Raw genomic sequence first — 22,005 nt, 5'->3', positions numbered from 1 at the left:
TGAACTCTGACGAATCTAATATGGAATGTGCGCTTGTTTCCCAGCAGGTTGGTAAGCTAAGTACGTACATGACAGCAGATTACGTTGGACGAATCGTTGGGCAAAAGTATACACAGTCTATTATGAATGCACATCTATATACACAATAAAGTTAGGCGTTCGAGAATCAAAATCTACTTGCGGCATAGACGACCAGTCTGGAGAGTAAGCCAGGTGCTCAGCGTCTCGAGAAGGTCGCTGTAGAGAAGACCATCCACGAAGTCAGAGACCTGCGTAATCTCCCAGTCCTCGCTGCCGACGCCGGTAGGCGCATAGAAGACACCCCACGGATCGAGCTTCTTCTTGAGCGCGTAGAGCCGCTTGTAGTTGTCGGCGCCGTAAAACGCCTGGCCGAAGTCGGGCTCCATCACGTCGCCCTCGTTGCCGTAGCCGCCCGAGCCGGGGCTCACGTCGCGCAGGCGCTGCATCCAGTCGTTGGTGATCTTCTTGTTGGTGGCCAGGATGGCCTCTGGGCTGCTGCCGGCCACGTCCCAGCCGGAGCCGATGATGGCGAACATGGACACGTCGCGCCACGCCGGGTTGAGCGCGCTGGCGGCGACGCCCTTGGGCGCCGCGCCGTTGATGTTGTACGAGATCAGCACGGAGCCTTCCTCGACGATGCTCTGGACTGCGTCGAACGTCTCCTCCCGCAGATCGGCGTTGTCCCAGTTCTTGCGGGGGATGAGACGCGAGGCGGTCCGGACGTTGGACGCACCGACCGACTCGGTAGGGAAGTGGTTCTTCCACGTGTCGTAGAAGTTGTCATGGGTGAAGAACTCGGGCTCGACGTTGAAGCCGATCGACTTCCACTCCTCGAGAAGGGGCGCCACCATGGACTTGAACGCGGGCAGCTCCATACCAGGAACGAGCCACGGGAGCATCGACCACGAGTAGGTGTCGTTGCCCGTGGGGAACATGACCGAGTAGCCGTAGGTGTTGTTGTCGTTGTACTCGGGGAACTTGGCCCAGTAGGTGCGCATGCCCTTCCAGAAGACGTCCTTGGAGATGTTGGCATCGGCAGTAGCCAGGCTCCAGGTCACGCCCGAGAATGTCATCTTCGGCCAGACACGGACAGTGAAGGAGATGACAACACCAAATGTAGCTAAATATGTTAGCAATCAGGGCCATCGATATACAGGAGTCGTTGCAGCTTACCACCACCGCCGCCGCGGACAGCCCAGAATAGCTCCGAGTTGTTCTTCTCATCGGCAGTGACGAGACGACCGTCAGGGGTCACAATCTCAAGGCTCAGGACTTGGTCTGATCCCAGGCCAGCAATAGGAGACATGGGAGAGTGGCCGCCCATAGCAGTGTAGCCACCAGCAACACCAACAGTCTAACATCCAACGGTCAGCACGGCAAGTAATAGGAAATATGGCATTGTCGACTTACCCTGCACTCGCCGCCAACAGCAGTGTATCCATGCTTGTTAGCAGCCTCATACAACTCCACCACCTGGATACCGGCGCCAATCTTGAACGCAGGGCCCTTGTATGAACCGGCGGACTTGTAGGTCTTGATGAACTGCATCTTCTTGAGGTTGTGGGTCCAGATGTTCAGGGCACCGGCGCCGGTGGACTTTCCGAGGAAATCATGGCCGGTGTTGCGGATGACGAGGCGCAGGTTCAGGGTTCGCGCAAAGTTGACGGCGAGCTGGACCTGCGAGGCAGAGGTGGCGTTGACCGAGTAGACGGGAAGGCCGCCCAGCTGACAGGTGGCGCCCTCCTTGCCGGCGTCCTGAGGGAGACAAGCATTGCCCTCGAAGAGAGGATACATGTTGGCGGTGGGATCCTCATCGCTGGTATACAAGTTAGTGCCACGCTCGACGAGGTCAGGGTCTAAGGGGAGACGGGTCCACGAACTGAGTATCGGAGTTGGTCCAGTTGTCAATAATGCGAGCGCAGGCATCGGCATCGTAGTGCTCGCCCTGGTAGCAGACGGCCCCAAAGGGAACAGTCTTGATGAGAGCACCGCCGGTCAACAGATTGAAGACCTTCCACACGACCTTGCCAGGCCATGCGAGATCCCCAGGCATGGTCTTGCAGGACGCAAAGCCCAGGCCCCGCTTGTAGGCGGACTCGCCATCGTCGCCGAACTTGAAGAGGTCAATATCGGTGAGATGGAGATCAGTCAGGTTTGCCAAGACGGCGTCCGTGAGCTCAAGGTTATCGTCAGCGGATTCCGCAGCTGCAGAAACGGTTCCCTCGTTGGCAACTAATATGGAGTTAGAAACTGGGCCCCAATACTAATGCGACGTGTGCCAGCAGGAGCTGAAACGTCAGATAGATGACTTACCGACCACACGGCCATCGACATTGATTGTCTGGGCGTTGGCGAGGCTGCTAATGCAGGCGGCCAGCACTACGGCTCGAGCAAGAATGGCCATTTTGACGAGCTTGCCTATCAAGGAGTGTGGGTGGGATGAGAAAGAGGCTCAGCCCGGCGATGATTGTTACTTTATGTCGCGTATTGGAACTCATGAGCGTGGGCCCCGAATCTCCGGATCCTTCTGCTAGAGCTGGGGGATCTGGTGACAGCGGATAGGCCGTTGGTCCTGCTATGGCACTCATGTGGCATCCATGCCACCTCGAGAGAAGGACTGCCCGCTGGCCCCGGCTTCTACGGCGGGCTCCATGCCTTCGGTGCCATCGAGCAATCTTCTTTCCAAGCGCTTCCCTGGAGAATGCGTAGCCGAGCGGCCCACCGACCAGGCGGCCGGAGGACCGACTCGCCGTGCTGGGCAAAGATCGGCATCGGCAGTGGATTTCCCAGGGACCGCGGGATGCTGAGCCATGCAAACCATGGCATTTGCCTCCGGATATTGGGAATCACCGGATGGTTGGCCAGGTACGAAGCTGGGGAACCATCCGCTTTCGATCAACGCCGATGCAGCAGCGAGGATGTAGACAGAACTAGTGTAAGCCATGGCCTGACGACTGAAGATGGAGGGCATGACATTGAGGGCAGATATGAGTCCATAAGCCTGCCTCACAAATGTTTAGCATGAACCTTGTAAGCGATCAGTATGTCTAGGTTGGTTGGCATTAATATTTCCCTTTTTGTGTAGAGGGTAGCCAACAGGAGGGGCTGCATCGTTTCAGCTGCAGCATGATCAGCGAAGCGGAACCGCTCCCGAAGACTCCTACAGATGAGAATCGAGATTAACGAGATCACGGTCCACGAAAGCAAAAAGCGAGAGCGAGCGGAGCAGCGGCAAGTCATGGCCAAACATGGAAACAACGGAGACATTATTGAAACGGGCCCGTTTGTAGTCTAATGCTGGAATCTTGGTGTGGTCAATTTCGAACCTTTTCGCTGGGGAACGACTTAGACTTCGACCAAGGACCAACTGACGGGAATTGCCATGGTTCCCAAACCTTCATTGATTAATGTGTAGGTGAGAATCCAACATCGCACCCATGGCCGCAATGGGGAAGCATGTCCGCTCCAAGCCAAAGCAAATTCCCGGCAGCAACAGGGGCGGCTAATATACAGCGTACACATCGAACAGTCATAGGCTGCTCCAAGGTCGCAGTCGTTGGTCGTCGATGTAAAGTTGGTATGGGCCAGGTCAGCCCTTGGCGTGATGAGCGGCCAGGCGAGGGATCATGGAGTCGACCAGGGGCATGGACGGATAGAGGAGCCCGGCAGTAGCGTAACCCTACTAGGGTTTAACTTGGGACCGTCGTGTCTAGTGCGACGGGGCCATCCTGGATCTCCATGCCTTATTCGCAGGTACCCCTGTGATTTTCCGGAGACGGCGGGGAGGGCCGTCAGCAACTGAGGAGTAGCAGGGAGAAGAAGGAAGGGAAGACCTGGGTCGTTTGTCAGTCTGTGTGTGCCAAGAGAGTGCCGTCTAGAGTCGTAATAATGGCCCGGAAAGCTGGGCATTCAGCTACGGAGCGGGAGTGGTGGGCGCGGGAAGCGTGACATGAGATACCGGACTCGCTACAGAGCTTTAATAGCGAAGCCTAATAAGTGACAAGGAGGCGTCGACGCCTTTGCCACCGACCCGGATTCTGGGGTAATGGGCTGAATCTCTCCAATACACGTATCGAGGACAGCGCAAGCGGGCTGCGGCATTGGCGGTTTGGAATGCGGCATATTCCCATCCATCTACCCCAGCTTCAACGAAGGATCCCAAGGTTCTAGCGGAACACGTCCCGGAAGGCCCTCGTCTGGCAGCCCCAGCCCAGCCCATTGGGGGAATAAATGAAAGGAGGGTCGCGTAGAGGGTGCGGCTGTTGGCTGTCAGCTGTGGGCTCCAACTGCCGATGTACTTCGTACTGCGTATGCAGGATACGGCATTCTAGAAGCCAGCCCTGAACACGTCTATTCGCGTGCTCAGGCACAGATCGAGTTCCGTGCGGTGACGTGTAAGATCTCGTGGGAAGAAGCAATCCACCACGGACGTTTGCTGGGAAATCCACGTGGAAGTAGATGGCAACTCTCACGAGTTTTGGCTCCAGTGCTACGGTCCCGATGGCTTCATGCGCGGGACAGCCGCACCGGATGGCCTCACTTAGTGCGACGACGAGAGGCCGATCACTGCCCGAACAGCATAACCGACCAAGACGCCCAAAAACCTTGACCTCGTCCATCCATCCATCTTGGATTTCAGCCTGCTGTTGGTTGGGCCCTGTCCCTGATGATCTACCAGGGTTCAGCCCAACCCAATCCCAAGCCCCGACATGAAGCGTCCCGTCCATCACGCAGATGCTGTTTCTGGGCCAGTCCGCCAGGGATTTTGCGCTGGCTGTCGGTTGTTGTCCTCGCGTGCTTGCAGGAGTTCGTCTCGTCTCCAAAAGTAAATCTTGCGTAGACCTGTTCGGGCTGGTGTCGAGTTGGGGCTGCAAGCTGGTGCCCTACTGTAGGTGCGACAGCGCAAGTAAGCTAGGAGTTACAAATGTAGAAGACTAGAGCCATCTCCATCATTTGAGTAATCGTTTTGGGATATTGATGGTGATTCCTTCTGCGAGTTGAGGGTTGGTTCCTACAACTATCCTGCAGTTCCGCACCTCCAAGTCCACTCCCCCCCCACAAAGTCCTATTCTCGAGACATCTGGCGGCCCTTGCCGATGGAATCTTCTCTCTTGCCTCGGGTGCCTCCTCACGGCGATGTGAACGGGCTGCCATCGACGCCTCGCCAACTGACCGTTGTTATCTTGACATTTTTCTTCCCCATCTTGTCCCTTTTTGTCTTCGCTTTGCGCGGATATGGCAGAATCAAGACTCACCAGTGGGGAATTGGTAAGTGAAGAATCTTGTAGGAACCCACCGAGTCTAGGAACTGATCGGCGATGATTACAGATGATTACCTCTGTGGCCTAGCAACGGTATGAGCCAGATCGACACTGACATGGCTTGTTGTAACTAACATTGTGCCAGGCGTTGGCGTTACTGATGATGGGACCGACCTTCATGTGTATGTTCAATCTCTGACACTTATGGCTTCGAGCCCACTTCCCAAAGTAGTTTCCCCTGAAATTGACCCCATCTAGATGTGAGGTTGTCGTATGTTGGCTTCCACGACTTAGATGTCCCAGTGGACTACGACCCGACGGCAGCGCTTTGGTGGTTCTTCTTCGCCCAGATGGTATACAACCCTATCCTAGCCCTCGTCAAAGCCTCAGTCTTGGTATTCCTCCTCCGTCTCGGCGGCCAAAAGCAGAGAGTCCGATGGAGCATCCATGCCCTGAATGCCTTCAACGCCGCGCATGCCGTTGCCGTCTTCTTCGTTGCCCTTCTCCAATGCCTGCCAATAGAGGCAAACTGGAATATGGAGGCCAGGGCGAATGCGTTTTGCGTGGAGAAGGAGTTTCACGTCATCGCCAGTTTCTTGGTATTGTTGACTGACTTCCTGGTCTTGGCGCTCCCGTTCTGGATTTTCCTCGGCTTGAAGATGCCCATGGGAACGAAACTGGCTCTTATCGGCGTCTTCATGGTTGGTCTAATGTAAGCGTCCAATCTCCCTCAATGACTATTTTTGTGATGCTGACCTGATGTCGATATTTAGTGTCCCGATTGTCTCTATCATCCGACTCGTCGAGATTATGAAGATCTACTACGAGCCAGGAGGCGCCAACGACTTTCATTACTCCATTACCATTGTCTATTCGACCATCGAAGTCAACCTCGCCATCGTCTCCGCATCCGTCCCTGCTCTGCGATACCTTGTCCGAAACTGGTTCCCGAAACTCTTTGGAAGCACCGCCAAAGGCAATTACAACACGAGTGGAAATGTGTACTACGGGTCGAATTCTCGCTCGGCTCCTCGAACGACCGATGTCATCGGGCTCAAGGACATACGAAGCGGGCGCCATCACACCGAGATTCGAAGCGACTCCCCCACTGGTTCTGAGGAAGAGATCATGACATACAACGGAATTATCCGAACGATGGATGTTAGCCAGACATATTCAACCGCCAGCGGTGCTGCGTCACGGGACTCGACAGATTTCAAGAATCACGCAACAGCAAAGACAGATAGTTTATAATGGAGACCCGATAATTACTATGGGATAGCGAGATGGTTGGATTTGATACAGAATTATTCTACCGTGGGATGTACTTTAACAGGATTGGGGCAGACCTATGGGCGGACATGTACATGCTAGGACTATGGAATGCAAAGGCAGCTCTTCCCCTTGGCCTGGGGGTTCGAATACGAATATATATACCCCTTTTCGCTTCAATCCAAATGTTCACGTGGCGAAATGACGAGGCCTTATCGCTAGACATGGTATTGGAAACATTCGGCAAACCCGAAGAGTAACAAGTTCATCAAGTATTCATGAGGGGAGATGGCCATGGACCGTTACGCGAAAAAGAATGCTTTTCGACCAAACTAGAACCGATGCCCGTCCTGATATGTAGAAGAATTTCATTATGTGACCCGTCGCCCTGACCAATTTTCTACCAGTACAAGCGAATCACTCCCTGCAAATGCAAGAAAAGGGAAGCCGTCTAAACGATAACCTCCTCACTCTCCTCAAGAACATCTTCCACGATCTCCTCGATAACCCGGTCCTCTTCTGACGTAACTCCCTCGATCGACCTCGTCTTGGCCTCCAGAAGAGCAGCGTGAGGATCAGCTGGAAGGCCAAGAGCTGCTCGGTCCTCCAAAGCTTCCGCCTCGACCGACTCGCGCCACGAGACCCACTCCTCGAGCATGTTTCGGCGAGCTTCCACAACAGCCAAATCGGCTGAGGCACCACGGTCGGCATCCTCCTGCTCAAAGACACGGCTGTACTCTCGGAGGTTCTTGCGGATCTGCTTCTGCTCATCCTTGTTGAGCATGGTGGGCGGTCGTGGGCGCCAGGCGAACTGCTTGAACTTCTCCATGGGCTCCTCTCGCAGAGCCTCGCCGCGGAAATCGTAGATGTGGTAACCATTCTCCATCTGTCAAGGTATTAGCACGAAATTATCAGGTTGCAGGGATGGTGGTATATCTTACTGAGTGCTTCCACACTGAGGCCCAAGTGGCGACAAATCGGCCAGAGGGATCCCACTCAACATCCGTCACGCCGTAGTGGTCAGCGACGTTCATGAGCTGAAGGTTGGCGGTGAGGTCCTTCTCAGCCTCGGGCTTCTCGCCCTCAAAGTCAAGGTCGAAGAAGTCCAAGTCGGAGCTCTGCTGGTTGTGGATGGTGGCAATCACCACGAACCGACCTCGAGGAGACCAGTAGATGGCGTTGCTGTTCTTCTTGTCTAGAGTTCGGAGGTGCTTGAAGTTGCCGACGACTTGACCCTTGGCCTTCTCGGGGCAGAAAAAGGCGACTGAGGTCTTGGGGGGAACGGCGGTAACGCCGACGGGCTCGGTGGTGGTGATGATGGCAAATCGGTCGCCCTTGGGCTCCCAAGCGAAGTTGATGACAGTGTCCTTGATGGTGTCGACAACTTCGACGGGGACACCCTTCTCCTTGACGCGGAAGATCTCCAGAGTGGTGGCCTGAGATTTCTTGGACTTGGAGTGACGGTCGACCTTGACACAGAGGTATGCGGCGTCGGATTGCCAGTGCAGCTTAGCGTCGCTGACACTGAAAAGGTTGAGAGATCTCACGACTTGTTTTGAGGGAATGCTCATCAATCCGACCTTGGCGGGGTTGCTGCCAATCTCAGGAGTCCAGTAGCAGAAAAGCTGCTCATACTCCTTGACACCGTCTCGGCGGGGGGTCGCGGGCGCCCAGTCAAAGTCCATCACGCCCTCAATCTTGATTGAGGTCTTGTCGAGAAGGTTCATGCGCGGGAGCTCGTAGACGGAGATGGAAGAGCCCTGGGTCAACCGAGCGACATACTTCTCATCAGCAGACCACTTGAAGGCGGGCCACTGCAGCTTAGGCGGGGGCTTGCCCTCCTCAGCCTTGGGGGGCTCGAGGTTGGCAAAAGATCGGAGGGGAGCGCCGGTAGCAACGTCCCAGATGACATAGTTCTTGCCATCGTCGTCGATAGATAGAGCGGGGTGGCCCTCCTCGGGGATCGAGATTGGCCTGTTAGACCAGGTGACGAGGTACTTCTCATTGGGGGAAAAGGCGATGAGGTTGACGAAGGGGTGGGCGAATCGGGCCTGTCGCGACCACGAGGAACCACCCCACAGCTGGACACCCTGGGCGTGGACAGAGGTCAGGTAGGTACCGAGGGGAGACCACTGGACGAACGTCTCGGTCCAGTGTAAGCGGTTGATAACACTCTCGGGCTGATCCTTCTCGTTGTTCCAGAAAACACCGACATCGTCGCCTCGGTACATGACGAACTGGTCGCGGCCACGCTCAGCGGGATCCCGGAGCCACCATCGCAAGTGCTCCTTCTCGACGAACTCGTCAATGTGAGGGGGTTGGTAGGTCTCGTCGACTCGGCCTTCTCGTCCAAATCGTTCGATATCGGTGACCTTGTTGACGCGGAGGATGTGCTTCTTGTCGAGGGGAACGAGGTCCAGCTGGCGGGTGGCGGCAGCGGCCTCTGCGGGAGAGGAGTACTCAACAAAGGCGAAACTGAGGGCGCCAAGGTCAGCGAAATGCGTGCGGCAAGAATGCGCCAAAGGTGCACCAAAATTGCAGCCAGATACGACTTACCGAAGAGACTTTCCGTTGTCGCCCATGGGCATGTATATCAACTCCTCCCGGGTCTTTCCAACAGTGTTGAGCTTCTTCAACAAGAACTTGACCAGCTTGGGCTTCTGCTCCTCCGTGACCTCGGGCAGGCCGTCGATGACGACAAAGCTGTCATAGCCCTGTTCCAGCTGGACCTCGAAGCGCTCTCGCAGGTCGGAAATATCAATATCATCCTCGTTGAACTCGTCGTCGTCGAGATCGGCCTCGCGCAGGTGGTCGAATGAGGGCGCCATGATGGGCGATTTGTGGTTGTGGAGGGGTGCAGAAAAATTGCCCCGCTCTCTCTTCAGGCGAACAGCGCGTGTTTTTGTGGTATCGGCGTGCGAAGACGAAGCGTATGGAGGGCTTCGGTCTGGGAGATGAGGCCTTCGGGACACGCAAGGGTTGACCGCAAGAGGCAAGCTCGGGGACGACGGAGGCTCGAGTTGTTGCGGTGGCCGACCTGATGCAGCACAAATTTGGTGTTCTTCACTTTCCACTTTCCACAAAGTGTGCGCGACGGAGAAGCGATCTTCCTCCGCCGACAATTTTTCCCGACCGCGGGGCAAGTCACGTGTGGCCCATGGTGCTGGCGGGGAGCCTGGTTTTGCTGATTGATGCTAGCTGGGAGCTCCCGAGAAAAAGGCTGCAACTTGTCCCAAGGCTGAAGCATTTCGACGACATACCTCCTCCGACTCGACCGGCTTGTCGTGTGAAATATTCAGATTGCCCGTCATGGTATGTCCCCTATGCATCCTGGAGCAACTGTTATTTGGGTGATTTGCCCAGAGGAACCAATACGCTAACATGTCTCGTCTTCTTCCACCCCGCCAGTCTTTCCAACCAACCCAGATTTTCGAAGAGGGCACCACCGAGGAGAAGGGTGAGAATGCCCGTCTCGCCGCCTTTGTTGGCGCCATCGCCGTGGGAGACCTCGTCAAGAGCACCCTCGGTCCCAAAGGAATGGACAAGATCCTGCAGTCCGCGTATGTCCGCCGTCTCCCAGCTCGCCGCGACCCCCCTTTTTGACAACGTGCTAGCTCGACCGCCGAAATCATGGTAACAAACGACGGTGCCACCATCCTCAAAGCGATCGCCCTCGACAACGCCGCCGCAAAGGTCCTAGTCAACATTTCCAAGGTCCAGGATGACGAAGTCGGTGACGGCACCACCTCCGTCACCGTTCTGGCCGCCGAGCTGCTACGAGAGGCCGAGAAGCTGGTTGACAAGAAGATCCACCCCCAGACCATTATCGAGGGTTACAGAATAGCGAGCCGTGCTGCCTTGAAGGCGCTGGAAGAGTCGGCGGTTGACCACAGCAAGAGCCCCGAGGCTTTCCGAAATGACCTCCTCGCCATTGCACGGACGACCCTCAGCTCCAAGGTCCTGGCCCAGGACCGAGACCAGTTTGCCGAGCTCGCTTGCGATGCCGTGCTTCGATTGAAGTCTTCCGACCTCACCCACATTCAGATTATCAAGAAGGCCGGAGGAAAGCTCAGCGACTCTTACCTCGACGAAGGATTCATCCTGGACAAAAAGATCGGTGTGAACCAGCCCAAGCGGTTGGAGAAGGCAAAGATTCTGGTGGCCAACACTTCCATGGACACCGACAAGGTCAAGATTTTTGGAGCCCGAGTCAAGGTCACCGGCACAAGCAAGCTCGCAGATTTGGAGCGGGCGGAGAAGGATAAGATGAAGGCGAAGGTCGAGAAGATCAAGTCCCACGGCATCAACTGCTTCATTAACCGCCAGTTGATCTACAACTGGCCCGAGCAACTGTTCACCGATGCCGGCATCATGTCGATCGAGCACGCCGACTTCGATGGTATTGAGCGCCTGGCCCTTGTCACTGGCGGAGAGATTGCCTCGACTTTCGACCACCCCGACCAGGTCAAGCTGGGACACTGTGATTTGATCGAGGAGGTTATCATTGGTGAGGACACCCTTATCAAGTTCTCCGGTGTTTCTGGCGGTGAGGCTTGCACGATCGTGCTTCGTGGTGCTACCGAACAGCTTCTCGATGAGGCAGAGCGAAGCTTGCACGACGCCCTGGCTGTTCTGTCCCAGACTATCAAGGAGCCCCGTACCACCCTCGGTGGTGGCTGTGCTGAGATGGTCATGGCCAAGGCCGTGGAGGGAGCCGCCACTCGCGTGGAGGGCAAGAAGCAAATGGCTGTGTCTAGCTTCGCCATTGCTTTGAGGCAACTGCCTACCATTCTGGCCGACAACGCCGGCCTGGACTCTGGCGACCTTGTCGCCCGTTTGCGAAAAGCCATTTACGATGGCCTCACCACCTATGGCCTGGACCTGATGACCCCCGGCGGTGGCATCACGGATATGCGGGACCTCGGTGTTATTGAGAGTTACAAGTTGAAGAAGGCTGTTGTTTCGTCCGCCAGCGAGGCCGCAGAGGTGAGAACCCATTCTATCGTCTTATATTTATGAGAAACTGACTGACATTATCTAGCTCCTTCTCCGTGTCGATGATATCATCCGGGCAGCGCCTCGCAGACGGGAACGAATGTGAGGCAGAGGCTCTGGTAGCTGATGAGGATGTGTCGGATAGGCATAGACCATGATGATCTGTAATGATACCATAGATGTGGGGGCATGGAAATGCAAAAGGACCATCGTGATCGAGCACCTCGCCTCGTTACGAACAATACGCTCCGTCTCACCTGTGATTGCTTGGCTTTGTTTTGTTTTGTTTTCCGTGCCAATAATCTGCTTGCGTCAGGCTGCTTGGGAAAACCAACTTTTGTCAACCACATCTCACTTTACACTCACTTTGCCATGTCTGCAGCCACCCAACCCCGCCGTCGCTGTCTGCACCTAACAACAGTGGTTGAACACTGCGTTTATTTCGCAACATGACCATTTAGAATCCTGCCTAATTTTTTGTCTTCTTCTCACCTTCACTTGTCATACTCTGCGGCCGCGATCACTTCACCCCGACACTATCTGTGCCTCGCCTACATCGTCTTCGATTTCATCTTCACTGTTAGGCGCACGCCTAGACATACCCTTCTCCGAGTTTCGTTTGGCTTTTTGTTTCGTCGGTCTTTGAGATTTGCGCCCACCACACTCTGTCTTCTCTTGCGCCTGTCATCTCACTTTTGTTACCTTTGTTCCACCTTGCTGCATCTACGTTACACTCTCTGGTACAGTCCCCTCATACCGTCGCATTCTTTTGATGTTCATTTACTGACCCTGAAACATCAGAGTGCCTACTGCAACTTCCCACAAGAAACTGCGCCGGCAACGCTGCGGTCATGTCTCAACGCAAGATCTCCGACATGTTCGCCTCCCAGGGACCGTCGCCAAGGCGCTCTCAGCCCGATCTCCCGCCAAATACCAACAACCGCAAGCCCGGTGGCAGCCAAGTCATTGCTTCCAACGAGGATAAACAAGGTCCTGGGTCGAGCGGCAAGAATCCTTCACCACGCAAAAGACATCAGGGCAGTGGGCACGCAACTGCCGAGCCACCTTTGAACACACAAAACACACCTTCTGCCGCTTCTTTCATCTCGATTCCTTCGACGCCACCCTCCGAGGATATTACGTCGCCTAAAGGAGCCCAGAAGAATATCAAGCGGGTCAACGAGAATGTGCCAGAAACGCCTCAGCCGAATCGACGTGGAAGAAACCCTCGTGCCGCAAGTGGTACAACACCAACAAAGCCCATCGAGCTTCCTCTAGGCACATCCCCTCACACCCCAATCGAGCTCTCATCTGGGGATGACAGTTCAGACTCAGACTGCATGCTCCAGAGCGTCCAGCCAAGTCCCACCAAGAAACGCAAGCGGAACACGGCCTCAACTCCCAAGGCCACACCCGCAAAGCGAGCGAAGGCTAAGGAAGCTGCACCCAAAACCCCTACACGCCCCGCAGCGAAGCAGAAGCCGGCCAGCAAACAGAAACAATCTGTCCAGAAACCAGCTGCCAAGAAACCAACTGTCCAGACACCAGTAGCGCAGACACCGAGTACCCAGAGAATACCTGCCCGAAAACCGGCTTCGCAAGCACCAGCTACCCAGAAGCCGGCTGCGCAGACACCAACTACCCAGAAACAAGCTGGTCAAAAACCAGCTGCTAAGAGACCAACTACCCAGAAAACACCTGCCCGAAAACCGGCTTCGCAAGCACCAGCTAGTCAGCCACCGGCTGCCCAAAAACCAGCTGCGCAGATACCAGCTACCCAGAAACCAACCGCCCAGAAGGCTCGGGCAGCATCCTTGCCCCCTCGTCCGAACCCAGCTACTGGCTCTTCGAACCCTGCTGCTGCAAACACCATTGGCCCTCTGCTGAAGAATCGGTTTGCTATCAAAGCGAAATTTCTCAAAGGGACTAAACTTCAGGCCAGCTCGGCCCAAGTCACACCTAAGAAGGATGATCCTGATTGCTTCATCGACAAGGTTCAGCCCTCTCCCACTCCGAAGCGAAGTCTTCCAAACAAGGCAAAGAAACCACCACCAAAGAAGAGACGAGTCGGGAATTCCAACGCTTCAGTTGCTGTAGCTGATAACCCGCCAAGAGAAGACGATGATTCGGATTGCGAGATCGTCAAGGTTGTCCGGACCCCCAAGAAACGAGCTACTCACGACGAGAATGACGCGGATGGTGAAGATTCCGAAGAAGAGCCCAAGCATCGCAAGAAGGCACTCGGCACCTCGAGCAAAGCTGCACCTGCCCGATTGCAACAACCCTCATCCAGCCAAACGCCCGCCAAGGCCAACCCTGTCAAATCCAGCCCTGTCAAACCTGTCCCTGCCAAGCCCGATCTTGCCAAGCCCGACTTCACAAACACACCCACACCGTGCATCACTTGCGACAGACCCATGGTCGATATGGTCCATGGCATTTTGCCTGAATATTTGGCGGCACCAGCGGGTAATGTTAAGGGGAGAGATGTGTCTGTGACCGTTGCTCCCGTGGCTTAGGACGCTAAGGATGCTTCGAGAGGTAACCAGACTGCCGCCCGCGCATACGTTGAAAGTCGAGATCACGACGGGGTCGGTGCCAACACCTCTTCAGGCAAAGCGAAGTTGTGCCAAGTCGGGGGATCGCCACCATCTGCTCCAGACGGCTCCATAAACTCGCCCACATTTGATGATCGTCCCGCACCATGCAGGTTGCCCAGGGAAGAGCCCTCAGACATTGCCAAAGAGGACTTCTCTACTATTTTTGGGTTTACCAGCAAGAAGGAAGCGCTGAGCCAAGATGTGTCTGAGTCTGAAGAGGAAGATTGCATTATCAAGAAAGAACCGTCGCATGACTTTAGGCGAGCTAAGACAGAACCAGCAACTGACATCAGCGATGAAGAATCCCTCCCTCTTTTCAAGAGGATCTGGAAGAGAGAAGCTTTGAGCCTAGACATGTCCGAACCCGAAGAAGAAAATCGGGACATCAAGCCAGACCCAGATTCCTACTCGGATCATTCGTCCCCGCTCTCCTATCACGGCTCTGGCGAGAGCTCCGGTGACGACTCCAACAACAGCTGTAATGTCAAATCGTCACCCCCGCCCTCCCACCAGCCTCCGACTTCGAGCGCAAGTTTCGGAAGCCCCTTTGGTTACATGAGTCGTTCCGAATCTCGCGCTGATTCTCATTTTGAGCTCTCGGACGACCTTGGCACCGAAGAGAATTGCTCAATGCCATCGCCCAAAATCCTGCCAAGCAGCCGAAGCATGTCGACAGGTGGCTTGAAGAGTATCTTGAAAGCCCCAAAGACATGGCCCTGTCAGCCTCGAAAGTGGAAAGACGGCCGAGGCAACCCGTTTTCATCAATCAATGTCTCGCCCTTGGCTGAACATGCTGTGTCTTCGCCCAGCGAGAGAATACAGCACACGAAGAAGCAAGCCAAGTCAGTCAGAGCTTCAGCTTCCAAGAAGGTGGCCCTAGTGCCTGGGAAGAAGTTCACTACTGCCCTGAAACGTCTTGCTTCAAACGTGAAGAAGAGCAAGCCCAAAGTGATGGGAACCTTTGACGCATTCTGGAGCCCTCGTCGCAAGCTCAGTGCCAAGAAGATACATTCTACTCCTGCGAACAGAGGATGGATCTACAAGAGTAAGTACTCACCACGTTTGATCCGAGCAAGTTTTCCCACTGACTGCCCGAGTAGAGAACAATTTGACACCCTTGAAATCAGTCACACACGACACAAATTCCGACGAGGCAGATGAAACGGATGGAGAGACCAGCAGTATGGACATGGACACCCCTTCGAAGATCAGGATCAAAGTCGACCCCACGGTTCCAGATCCAAAGGAGCAGACGAAACCCACAAAGGTTACTAAGAGCCTTAATAGTCCCGGAGAACAACACAACAGGATTGTAGACAACAAATCTGGTTTCGATGTCCGGGAGTTCAAGCCGGCCGTGATTCGAGATGGAGTCTCGGAGCATGCGATCAAGCCTACAATTGCTCGGCTTGAGAAGAAGATAGCCTCTGGGGAAGTCTTTGCCAACCAAGGCCAGGACAGTGCGTCGCGATACAAATGGACGACGGATTAGAAACTCCCGGTTGCCCGTTCAGATGTGACCTCACGAGCGATGGAAGCAGAACTCTTGCACCGAGGCATCAAGACGGACAGGCAGTACGGCAATTTTTGGTATAACCTCATGATGAGATACTCTCATCTGGCGGGATCGACTGTGCCGTTGTTCACGATGAAGAAGCAGTCACTGGATGACTTTGTCGAGGAGAGCATGAACAACCGACGAGACCTGGCGCCAAAGTCGAAGGACTGTGACAAAAAGCCAGCCAAGCCAGAAGGGGTTGAAGCACTCAAGCTCTGGGGCGCTGGGGAGACGGACAACGAGAGTTCGTCATCAGGGTCCGACAGCGAGGAAGACCTGGTTGCGAAGATGCACGCCGTGACGAAGAAGCAGAGGGTTCGGGACGGAGCGGGCAGCAGTCTTGGTAGATGATTTTGGGTGGTGATAGGGGCTGATTGCGATGTCATTTCGATGTTGACGTTGGGTTGAAGTGACGCACGTGATTGTGCACTCTTTTGAGGATTGGCTGATGGCGGGGAACTTGTTAGTGATGCCGACGCCACGGCAGGGGTTTGCTTTGTCTTGTGAGACACAATTTTATTCAACAACAAGGAAGTGATGGTGCAAGGCTACATAATGCGCAGGGAGTGTCCTCGGTAGTGGGACATCTTATGTAGAAGAAAGGAGGCACCAGGCAAATCACACATGGCGTTCAAGGCCGCTGCCCAGACCGACTTTAATATGCCTCGGAACCCTGAAACGTGATTCGCTGTAGAGGTTGATTAGCCGCGCATATGCGGCCGAGATTACAGGCGGCAGGGGTCCGATATTGACGTTGACAGCACGGGCACTGTGCGGCGCGCCCATTCTCAGGCACCAGGCACCGTCTTGCTGTGGCCATGCACTGTACGCACCCCTCCATGGTCCCCTGTGGTGGCTTGCCCCGATAAGGCCATGCCACCCGGCGGATGGCGGGCAAAATGGCGGGCAAAAATTGTGCGCAAGTCCCCCGCCCGCGTGGGAGCGGTGCGCAGGTACGTACATACCCCGGCCCATCCTGGGTGGCGTGTGCGCGCCATGCCGTTTTCGGACCGTGGCTCCTCCCTGTCTGGGTCTGGACTGCGTCGCGCCTTCCCGTTCGCTGGGCGCTGGTTGCCCGTTTTGCTGGGCGGCGCTGGCGGCGTTGGCGGCGCAGGAAGGTGCATGGGACGGACATGGGACGGGCGTTGTGTGTGTGTTGGCTTTGGCGCTTTGGCGCTTTCTGCAGTGCTGCGGTTCTGCGGTTCTGGTTTGTGGCGCCTCCTTAGCCATCGTCATCAGGCGTTCTCACTCTCGCACGCACTCTGCACTCTCCATCTTCCTTGTTTTCGCCCCCCGATTGAGTTGCTTACTCCCTCCCCGACTTGCTTGCTTTCCTACTGTGCTTGGATCCCAATTCTCTCGCTTCTTTGGGTCCTCGATTCTCTCGCTTGCTACACGCGCATCTTTTAACCACAAAAACCCCGTCTCTCGCTCGCTGCTGCGCCTCCCCGTCGTTCGTTAATGGGAGCAACAGCGTCAGCAACAACCGCCCGACTCCTCCGCCAGGCGACTCCATCGTTGATCGATCTCCCCCATCTTGCGCTTCCCTTACTACTTTCGCTATAATCACGATTTCATCTCGCTTCTATATCATTCCTATTACGGATCTCCCCTCCCTGACCAGCTCCCGTCCCGAGTCAGACCCTGGCAATCTTGAAACGACTCCTTCATCAACCAGCCCAAGCTCCAGCCCAGCAACAACCTCGACCCTGCACAGCCCGCTTACGTCCCGCTGAACAAAACAAGACGACACCGCTCAAGACGACTTCACCGATAGACCAGACATATCGACACACGAGACAACCCCGAACCAGACGACTCCCGACGATCCTCGGGCGACACGACCGCAAACTCTCGTCCTCTCGGCACCGCCATTGTCCTCCTGCCATGCGACAATGATTCGCGCTCACGACCTCGATATCGTCATCCCTAGCCCCGAGTCACCTCCAGGGATGACGGCCTCCAAGAGCTCAAAATCGTCTTCTTTCCAGTCCTTTAGTAGCGATGATGGCAGTGTCCTAGCCGACGTCGGCCACTTTGAAGACATTGGCCTGGATGACGACACCGATACTGTGACCCTCAAGAGCCCATCTGAGGTCAACATCCGCTCCCTAGCCGTCAAGGCGCCCACTGGACGAACCCTCGCAGCCGGCCGAACTGCTTTGAAAGGCCGTCCGCCTTTTCCGGCCCTCCAGACCAACGTCTTCGCCTCGAACCCGCGCAGCACCAATCTAAGTGCTCTTACTGAGCCTCTCTCGGCCAGTCGCCCCAAGCCCTTGACCAGTCCTTCCACTTCGTCCCTCCCATTTCCACGGCGCCGAACCCCCAGCCCTGCATACTCGCTCAATCCGAGAGACCCGAGCCGTCCGGCCAAGCCTCGCCGTGGTAGCTGGCAGACGAATCGCGATCGCAAGTCCTTTACCGACCTGGAACGCGAGTGTGACGAAGACGACGGCGATGACATCCCCGACGGCCTGGTCCTGGATAATGTTCCTATCTCTCCCCGCCCCCCGCAGGAGCGTTCGCCCAGCCGGACCAACTCCATATCACCATCCCCCGACCGAGCCCCCAAAGAACGCGTCCGGAGCGTTGGCAACGGAACGCCGGCTGTCGCCCAAGCCCAAGGATCTCTCCGGTCTCCTTCCTGGAAAAGCGATGCCCCCCCTCGCAGCCCTCTCAAGGCTCGCGCACACAGCTGGAACGCGGCTCTGGCCGAACTCAATGCTGAAGCCAAGGCTCTGACTGAAAAGCTGGAAGAGCATGCGGATGAGATGGACGAGAGCCAGACCAAACGGCCCAATGGCACCCGACCCAATACTTGGGCCTCGACCCGTCGGAGATCAGTGGACAGCTCCTATGACAAGAGGGAGCGAATTAAGTCGACACCGGAACTGCCGCCTCTCCGGAAGACTAATATCATGATTGACCCTCTTCCCATTTCAAAGGAGAAGGAGGCTGTCTTGAGCCGCACTCGACCATCCTGGCTCCCACCCAAGGATCCTGCTGAGGAGAAACGACATTTGAAGGAATACCAGAAGATGATGGCTGCTAGCGCCCGATCTGAAGAACGCCGAGAAGCCACCCGTAAAGCAAAGGTTGAGGGACGTGATGTTACCGCAGATAACCTGATGCATATCTGGGAACGAGATGTGATCCCCCGCTGGAACGACGCCATCCGAGAGCGCAGGACGAGGGAGCTGTGGTGGAAGGGTGTTGCGCCTCGAAGCCGAGGAGTCGTATGGTCACGAGCGATTGGCAATGAGCTGGGCCTCAGCGAAACGTCATTTGAAGCAGCACTAGCAAGAGCGAGAGAGGTGGATGCTCGGGTCAAGGACGACAAGGGCGACGCGGACGACGTCAGGAAGGCCAAGTGGTTCCAGGAAATTCGCAAGGATGCTTCCGAGCGGACCTGGAAGGACCTCCGCATCTTTGAGGTTAGCGGACCGCTGAACCAGAGCTTGATTGACGTGCTGAGCGCGTATGCCATGTACCGGAGCGATATTGGCTATGTGTCGGGTTGTAATGTGAGTGTGAAGAAATCCTTGGTGATACATGAAACTAACAATCTCAGACAATCGCTGCCTTGCTACTGCTGAACCTACCAAACCCCGCCGCAGCGTTCATTTCACTCTCCAACGTTCTTAATCGACCCCTACCATTGTCCTTTTATGCAGCGGACCCGGGCGCTCAGTCATCGGCTTGCAACTTGGTGCTGCAAACCCTGGCACTCAAATCCCCCACGTTACACCACCACCTGACTATGAATGTCGACCCCGCAACACTGGAAGCCTACCTTCGCGACATTTTCACCAGCATGTTCACGGCACAGCTTGCCATCGACGAGGCCGCAAGGTTATGGGATGTATATGTCTTCGAAGGAGACGGTCTCATGGTGCGCGCGGCTGTGGCCTTCTTATTGAGCAGAGAAATGACTCTGCTCGGAACAAAGAACTCAGGGGAAGTGAAAGCGGTCCTCTCAGTGCAGAATGCCAGCGTGCGTTCTGCAAGACCCGCTGGCGAAGTCGGCGCGGAAGACCGATTTATGATCTCGGTCCGCGAGGCTGGCAAGGCCTAGCTAAGTTATGTCTTGGGCAACGGCAGCAAATCTACGACGTTGATTACATAGGTGGACGGTATTTACGCTCCCTTGGAGCTGATATGTATATTTTGGTATAGATGGGGACATACGCGACTCCATTTCTCGGCGTTTGATGCAGGGGCGACATCTTGGGAACCTCAGCCAGAGGAGCGGCTCTTTTGCGTAAAGGTGTTTGAATGGGAGGGAGATGGAACTTAGTTACTTAACTTCGTAATCGTTATTACATCCAGAGAATGGATGGTGACCTATTGAATCAAATTTTAGATTCTACACTCAAACGTGGATTTGAACTTTGCAGTTCTGTCATGGACGCTCTCACACATGACAGTCTCAGACGTGGTGGTTGCAGCCGGTAATTATAGACAGGGTGAAACCTGGGATGAGAATGTCTCAGCCATGTGGCATCATGTCCATTTTGGCAAGGCTCGGTAGAAGTTAGCTTCGAGGAATTTGAGGGGTACAGGTACCTTGTACGGGTGCCCTGGCAATGGAACATTCCAATTTATGCATTTGCTTTTTGTTGATGATGGCAACCAGGCTGTCTCAGTCTCAGACTCTCAGACTCACGTAGAGCCCAAGTGTGTCACGTGAGGGACGGCCAGTCTGCACCCCGCCCACTCTTCGTATTGCTCTAGGTAGGCAAACAAGCAGACAAAAAGATCCAACCACCCACCACTCCGTCTTGAAGCATTCTCTCCACCGACTGGGTGAATCCCCGCCGAGACGGGACACGGGAGACGGAGCCGGACACGGAGCCGGAACCGGTGTCGGAGTCGGAGTCGGAACCGGTCACGGGAGACGGGAGACGGGAGACGGGAGACGGGCCACAGCAAAATGCCTTCCGGGTACAAACATGGCGACACCCCGAAAAAGGCCATGGTCCGGGGCACCATCTCCTACCTCGAGTCCCAGGGCCTGCCCGTCAATAAGTCGGCCATCTTCCGACACTTTGATCTGTCCCGCTCTCAGGGCTACGCCGCGCTGAACATCCCGGCGTCGAAGCGGAATGATCCGGAGTGGGAGGAGACGCGCGGGCGGCCCAGCAAGATCTCCGAGGACGACCAGCAGAAGATGGAGAACATCCTGTGGGACGAGCGCTACGAGACGTCCAACCTGAACTGGAGCGGTCTGGCCAAGGAGGCCGGCGTGCAGATGGAGTGCAACCCGCGCACGCTGCACCGCACCATGGGCACCCTCAGCTACCGCCGATGCCTGGGTTGCGCGCGCTGCTGGGTGCACAAGAAGGCCCGCGAGAAGCGCACCGAGTACGCCCGCCGCATGCTCGACGCGTACCCGCAGCCGCAGGACTGGCGCCTCGTGCGCTTCAGCGGCGAGCTGCACTTCGGCTTCGGCCTGGACGGCAAGATGCGCCTGCTCCCCAGGGCCGGCGAGAAGTTCTGCGCGACCTGCGCGCCGCTGCCCGACGCCAACTGGCCGCGCGACGTCAAGAAGGCGCATGTCTGGGCGGCCGTGGGGTACGGCTTCAAGAGCGAGCTGGTGTTCTACGACGAGACGACGAACCCCAACTGCATGGGTGTCATGACCATGCCCGAGTACCGCGACAAGGTGCTCGACAAGATGGTCAAGCCGTGGCTCGCCGACCTCGGGCCGCAGGGCTTCATCCTGGAGGAGGACGCCGACTCGTTCGCGCACGGCAGCGCCAGCAAGGTGAACATCGCGCAGCAGTGGAAGGAGGACAACGGGCTGCGGTGCTACTTCAACTGCGGCGAGAGCCCGGACCTCAGCCCGCTCGACTCGCTCTGGCCGGCCAAGAAGCAGTGGACGGCCGACGCGCCCAAGGACTGGGAGGACGACACGCTGCGCCAGATGGTGCGCGACGCCTGGGCCGCCATCGACCAGGAGCGCGTCAACATGTGGGTGGACTTTATGCCGCAGCGCTTGAGGCAGGTCGTCGACACCGAGGGCAGGCTGGTGCCGTGGTGAGGAGCCGACGGGGGTTCGCTGCGCTATGATTGAATGAAGATTCGGGAGTCACGGATGTTCTGGGAGTTGCGGTTTCGGTTAGCTTTGGCGTTGAGGGTGGGAGGTTTCGTGTTGCAGGTGCGTGATTTGATTCTTGGCTGTGTTGTTGTAGTATATCTTCTCTTCCTCCTCCAGACACTGGAGTTCTTCGCCTTGTTTACTTATTTTCATGGCAACATACAATACTTTGACGGAGTCAGATTTTGATTCCGTATC

General features: G+C 55.9%; 9 protein-coding genes across 9 annotated transcripts; 6 read left to right on the top strand and 3 right to left on the bottom strand.

Annotated features, from left to right (window-relative positions):
- Positions 1-173: 173 nt before the first annotated feature.
- On the bottom strand, positions 174-2,425 carry BGZ61DRAFT_489907 (uncharacterized protein; the record flags this gene model as incomplete). The annotated part of the gene is made up of 5 exons (XM_046250274.1): positions 174-1,141; positions 1,195-1,375; positions 1,432-1,837; positions 1,902-2,253; positions 2,335-2,425. 5 exons carry the CDS (start codon positions 2,423-2,425, stop codon positions 174-176), a joined length of 1,998 nt encoding a protein of 665 aa, XP_046110969.1.
- A 1,762-nt stretch (positions 2,426-4,187) lies between these two features.
- BGZ61DRAFT_472530 (uncharacterized protein) lies at positions 4,188-4,748 on the bottom strand (the record flags this gene model as incomplete). The annotated part of the gene is made up of 1 exon (XM_046248351.1): positions 4,188-4,748. The coding sequence occupies one exon, from the start codon at positions 4,746-4,748 to the stop codon at positions 4,188-4,190; it is 561 nt and encodes a 186-aa protein (XP_046110968.1).
- Positions 4,749-5,117: 369 nt separating this feature from the next.
- Positions 5,118-6,536, top strand: BGZ61DRAFT_339546 (uncharacterized protein; the record flags this gene model as incomplete). Its single annotated transcript, XM_046239238.1, has 5 exons — positions 5,118-5,289; positions 5,350-5,375; positions 5,428-5,464; positions 5,541-5,994; positions 6,056-6,536. 5 exons carry the CDS (start codon positions 5,118-5,120, stop codon positions 6,534-6,536), a joined length of 1,170 nt encoding a protein of 389 aa, XP_046110967.1.
- Positions 6,537-6,599: 63 nt separating this feature from the next.
- BGZ61DRAFT_441644 (eukaryotic translation initiation factor 3) lies at positions 6,600-9,643 on the bottom strand. The gene is made up of 3 exons (XM_046244614.1): positions 9,111-9,643; positions 7,496-9,029; positions 6,600-7,440 (listed from the first exon to the last, which is right to left on the bottom strand). The coding sequence occupies exons 1-3, from the start codon at positions 9,380-9,382 to the stop codon at positions 7,006-7,008; spliced, it is 2,241 nt and encodes a 746-aa protein (XP_046110966.1). The 5' UTR covers positions 9,383-9,643; the 3' UTR covers positions 6,600-7,005.
- Positions 9,644-9,863: 220 nt separating this feature from the next.
- Positions 9,864-11,655, top strand: BGZ61DRAFT_489904 (chaperonin Cpn60/TCP-1 family; the record flags this gene model as incomplete). The annotated part of the gene is made up of 4 exons (XM_046250273.1): positions 9,864-9,866; positions 9,963-10,114; positions 10,169-11,540; positions 11,596-11,655. The coding sequence occupies 4 exons, from the start codon at positions 9,864-9,866 to the stop codon at positions 11,653-11,655; spliced, it is 1,587 nt and encodes a 528-aa protein (XP_046110965.1).
- A 2,631-nt stretch (positions 11,656-14,286) lies between these two features.
- BGZ61DRAFT_91787 (uncharacterized protein) lies at positions 14,287-15,702 on the top strand. The gene is made up of 2 exons (XM_046257221.1): positions 14,287-15,194; positions 15,250-15,702. The coding sequence occupies exons 1-2, from the start codon at positions 14,504-14,506 to the stop codon at positions 15,639-15,641; spliced, it is 1,083 nt and encodes a 360-aa protein (XP_046110964.1). The 5' UTR covers positions 14,287-14,503; the 3' UTR covers positions 15,642-15,702.
- Positions 15,496-16,143, top strand: BGZ61DRAFT_91792 (uncharacterized protein). The gene has a single exon (XM_046257222.1). It carries the CDS (start codon positions 15,681-15,683, stop codon positions 16,056-16,058), a length of 378 nt encoding a protein of 125 aa, XP_046110963.1. The 5' UTR covers positions 15,496-15,680; the 3' UTR covers positions 16,059-16,143.
- A 1,459-nt stretch (positions 16,144-17,602) lies between these two features.
- Positions 17,603-19,782, top strand: BGZ61DRAFT_340206 (uncharacterized protein; the record flags this gene model as incomplete). The annotated part of the gene is made up of 2 exons (XM_046239290.1): positions 17,603-19,231; positions 19,279-19,782. 2 exons carry the CDS (start codon positions 17,603-17,605, stop codon positions 19,780-19,782), a joined length of 2,133 nt encoding a protein of 710 aa, XP_046110962.1.
- An 858-nt stretch (positions 19,783-20,640) lies between these two features.
- BGZ61DRAFT_527153 (uncharacterized protein) lies at positions 20,641-21,750 on the top strand (the record flags this gene model as incomplete). The annotated part of the gene is made up of 1 exon (XM_046253070.1): positions 20,641-21,750. The coding sequence occupies one exon, from the start codon at positions 20,641-20,643 to the stop codon at positions 21,748-21,750; it is 1,110 nt and encodes a 369-aa protein (XP_046110961.1).
- Positions 21,751-22,005: the final 255 nt, after the last annotated feature.

Source organism: Ilyonectria robusta, assembly GCF_021365365.1.
Source record: "Ilyonectria robusta strain PMI_751 chromosome Unknown BGZ61scaffold_2, whole genome shotgun sequence".
NCBI lineage: Eukaryota > Fungi > Ascomycota > Sordariomycetes > Hypocreales > Nectriaceae > Ilyonectria > Ilyonectria robusta.
The sequence above is the reverse complement of the archived record's forward strand: the minus strand, read 5'-3'. Positions and strand labels throughout refer to the sequence as shown.

Excerpts from the sequence above, each read along its gene's own strand:
- BGZ61DRAFT_91787 (XM_046257221.1), top strand. The coding sequence starts at position 14,504 with ATGTCCGAACCCGAAGAAGAAAATCGGGACATCAAGCCAGACCCAGAT. Across the intron at positions 15,195-15,249 it reads CAGAGGATGGATCTACAAGA|AGAACAATTTGACACCCTTG; the intron begins GTAAGTACTCAC and ends CTGCCCGAGTAG.
- BGZ61DRAFT_441644 (XM_046244614.1), bottom strand. The coding sequence starts at position 9,382 with ATGGCGCCCTCATTCGACCACCTGCGCGAGGCCGATCTCGACGACGAC. Across the intron at positions 9,030-9,110 it reads GACAACGGAAAGTCTCTTCG|TTTCGCCTTTGTTGAGTACT; the intron begins GTAAGTCGTATC and ends TGGCGCCCTCAG. Across the intron at positions 7,441-7,495 it reads CCTCAGTGTGGAAGCACTCA|ATGGAGAATGGTTACCACAT; the intron begins GTAAGATATACC and ends ATACCTTGACAG.
- BGZ61DRAFT_91792 (XM_046257222.1), top strand. The coding sequence starts at position 15,681 with ATGGAAGCAGAACTCTTGCACCGAGGCATCAAGACGGACAGGCAGTAC.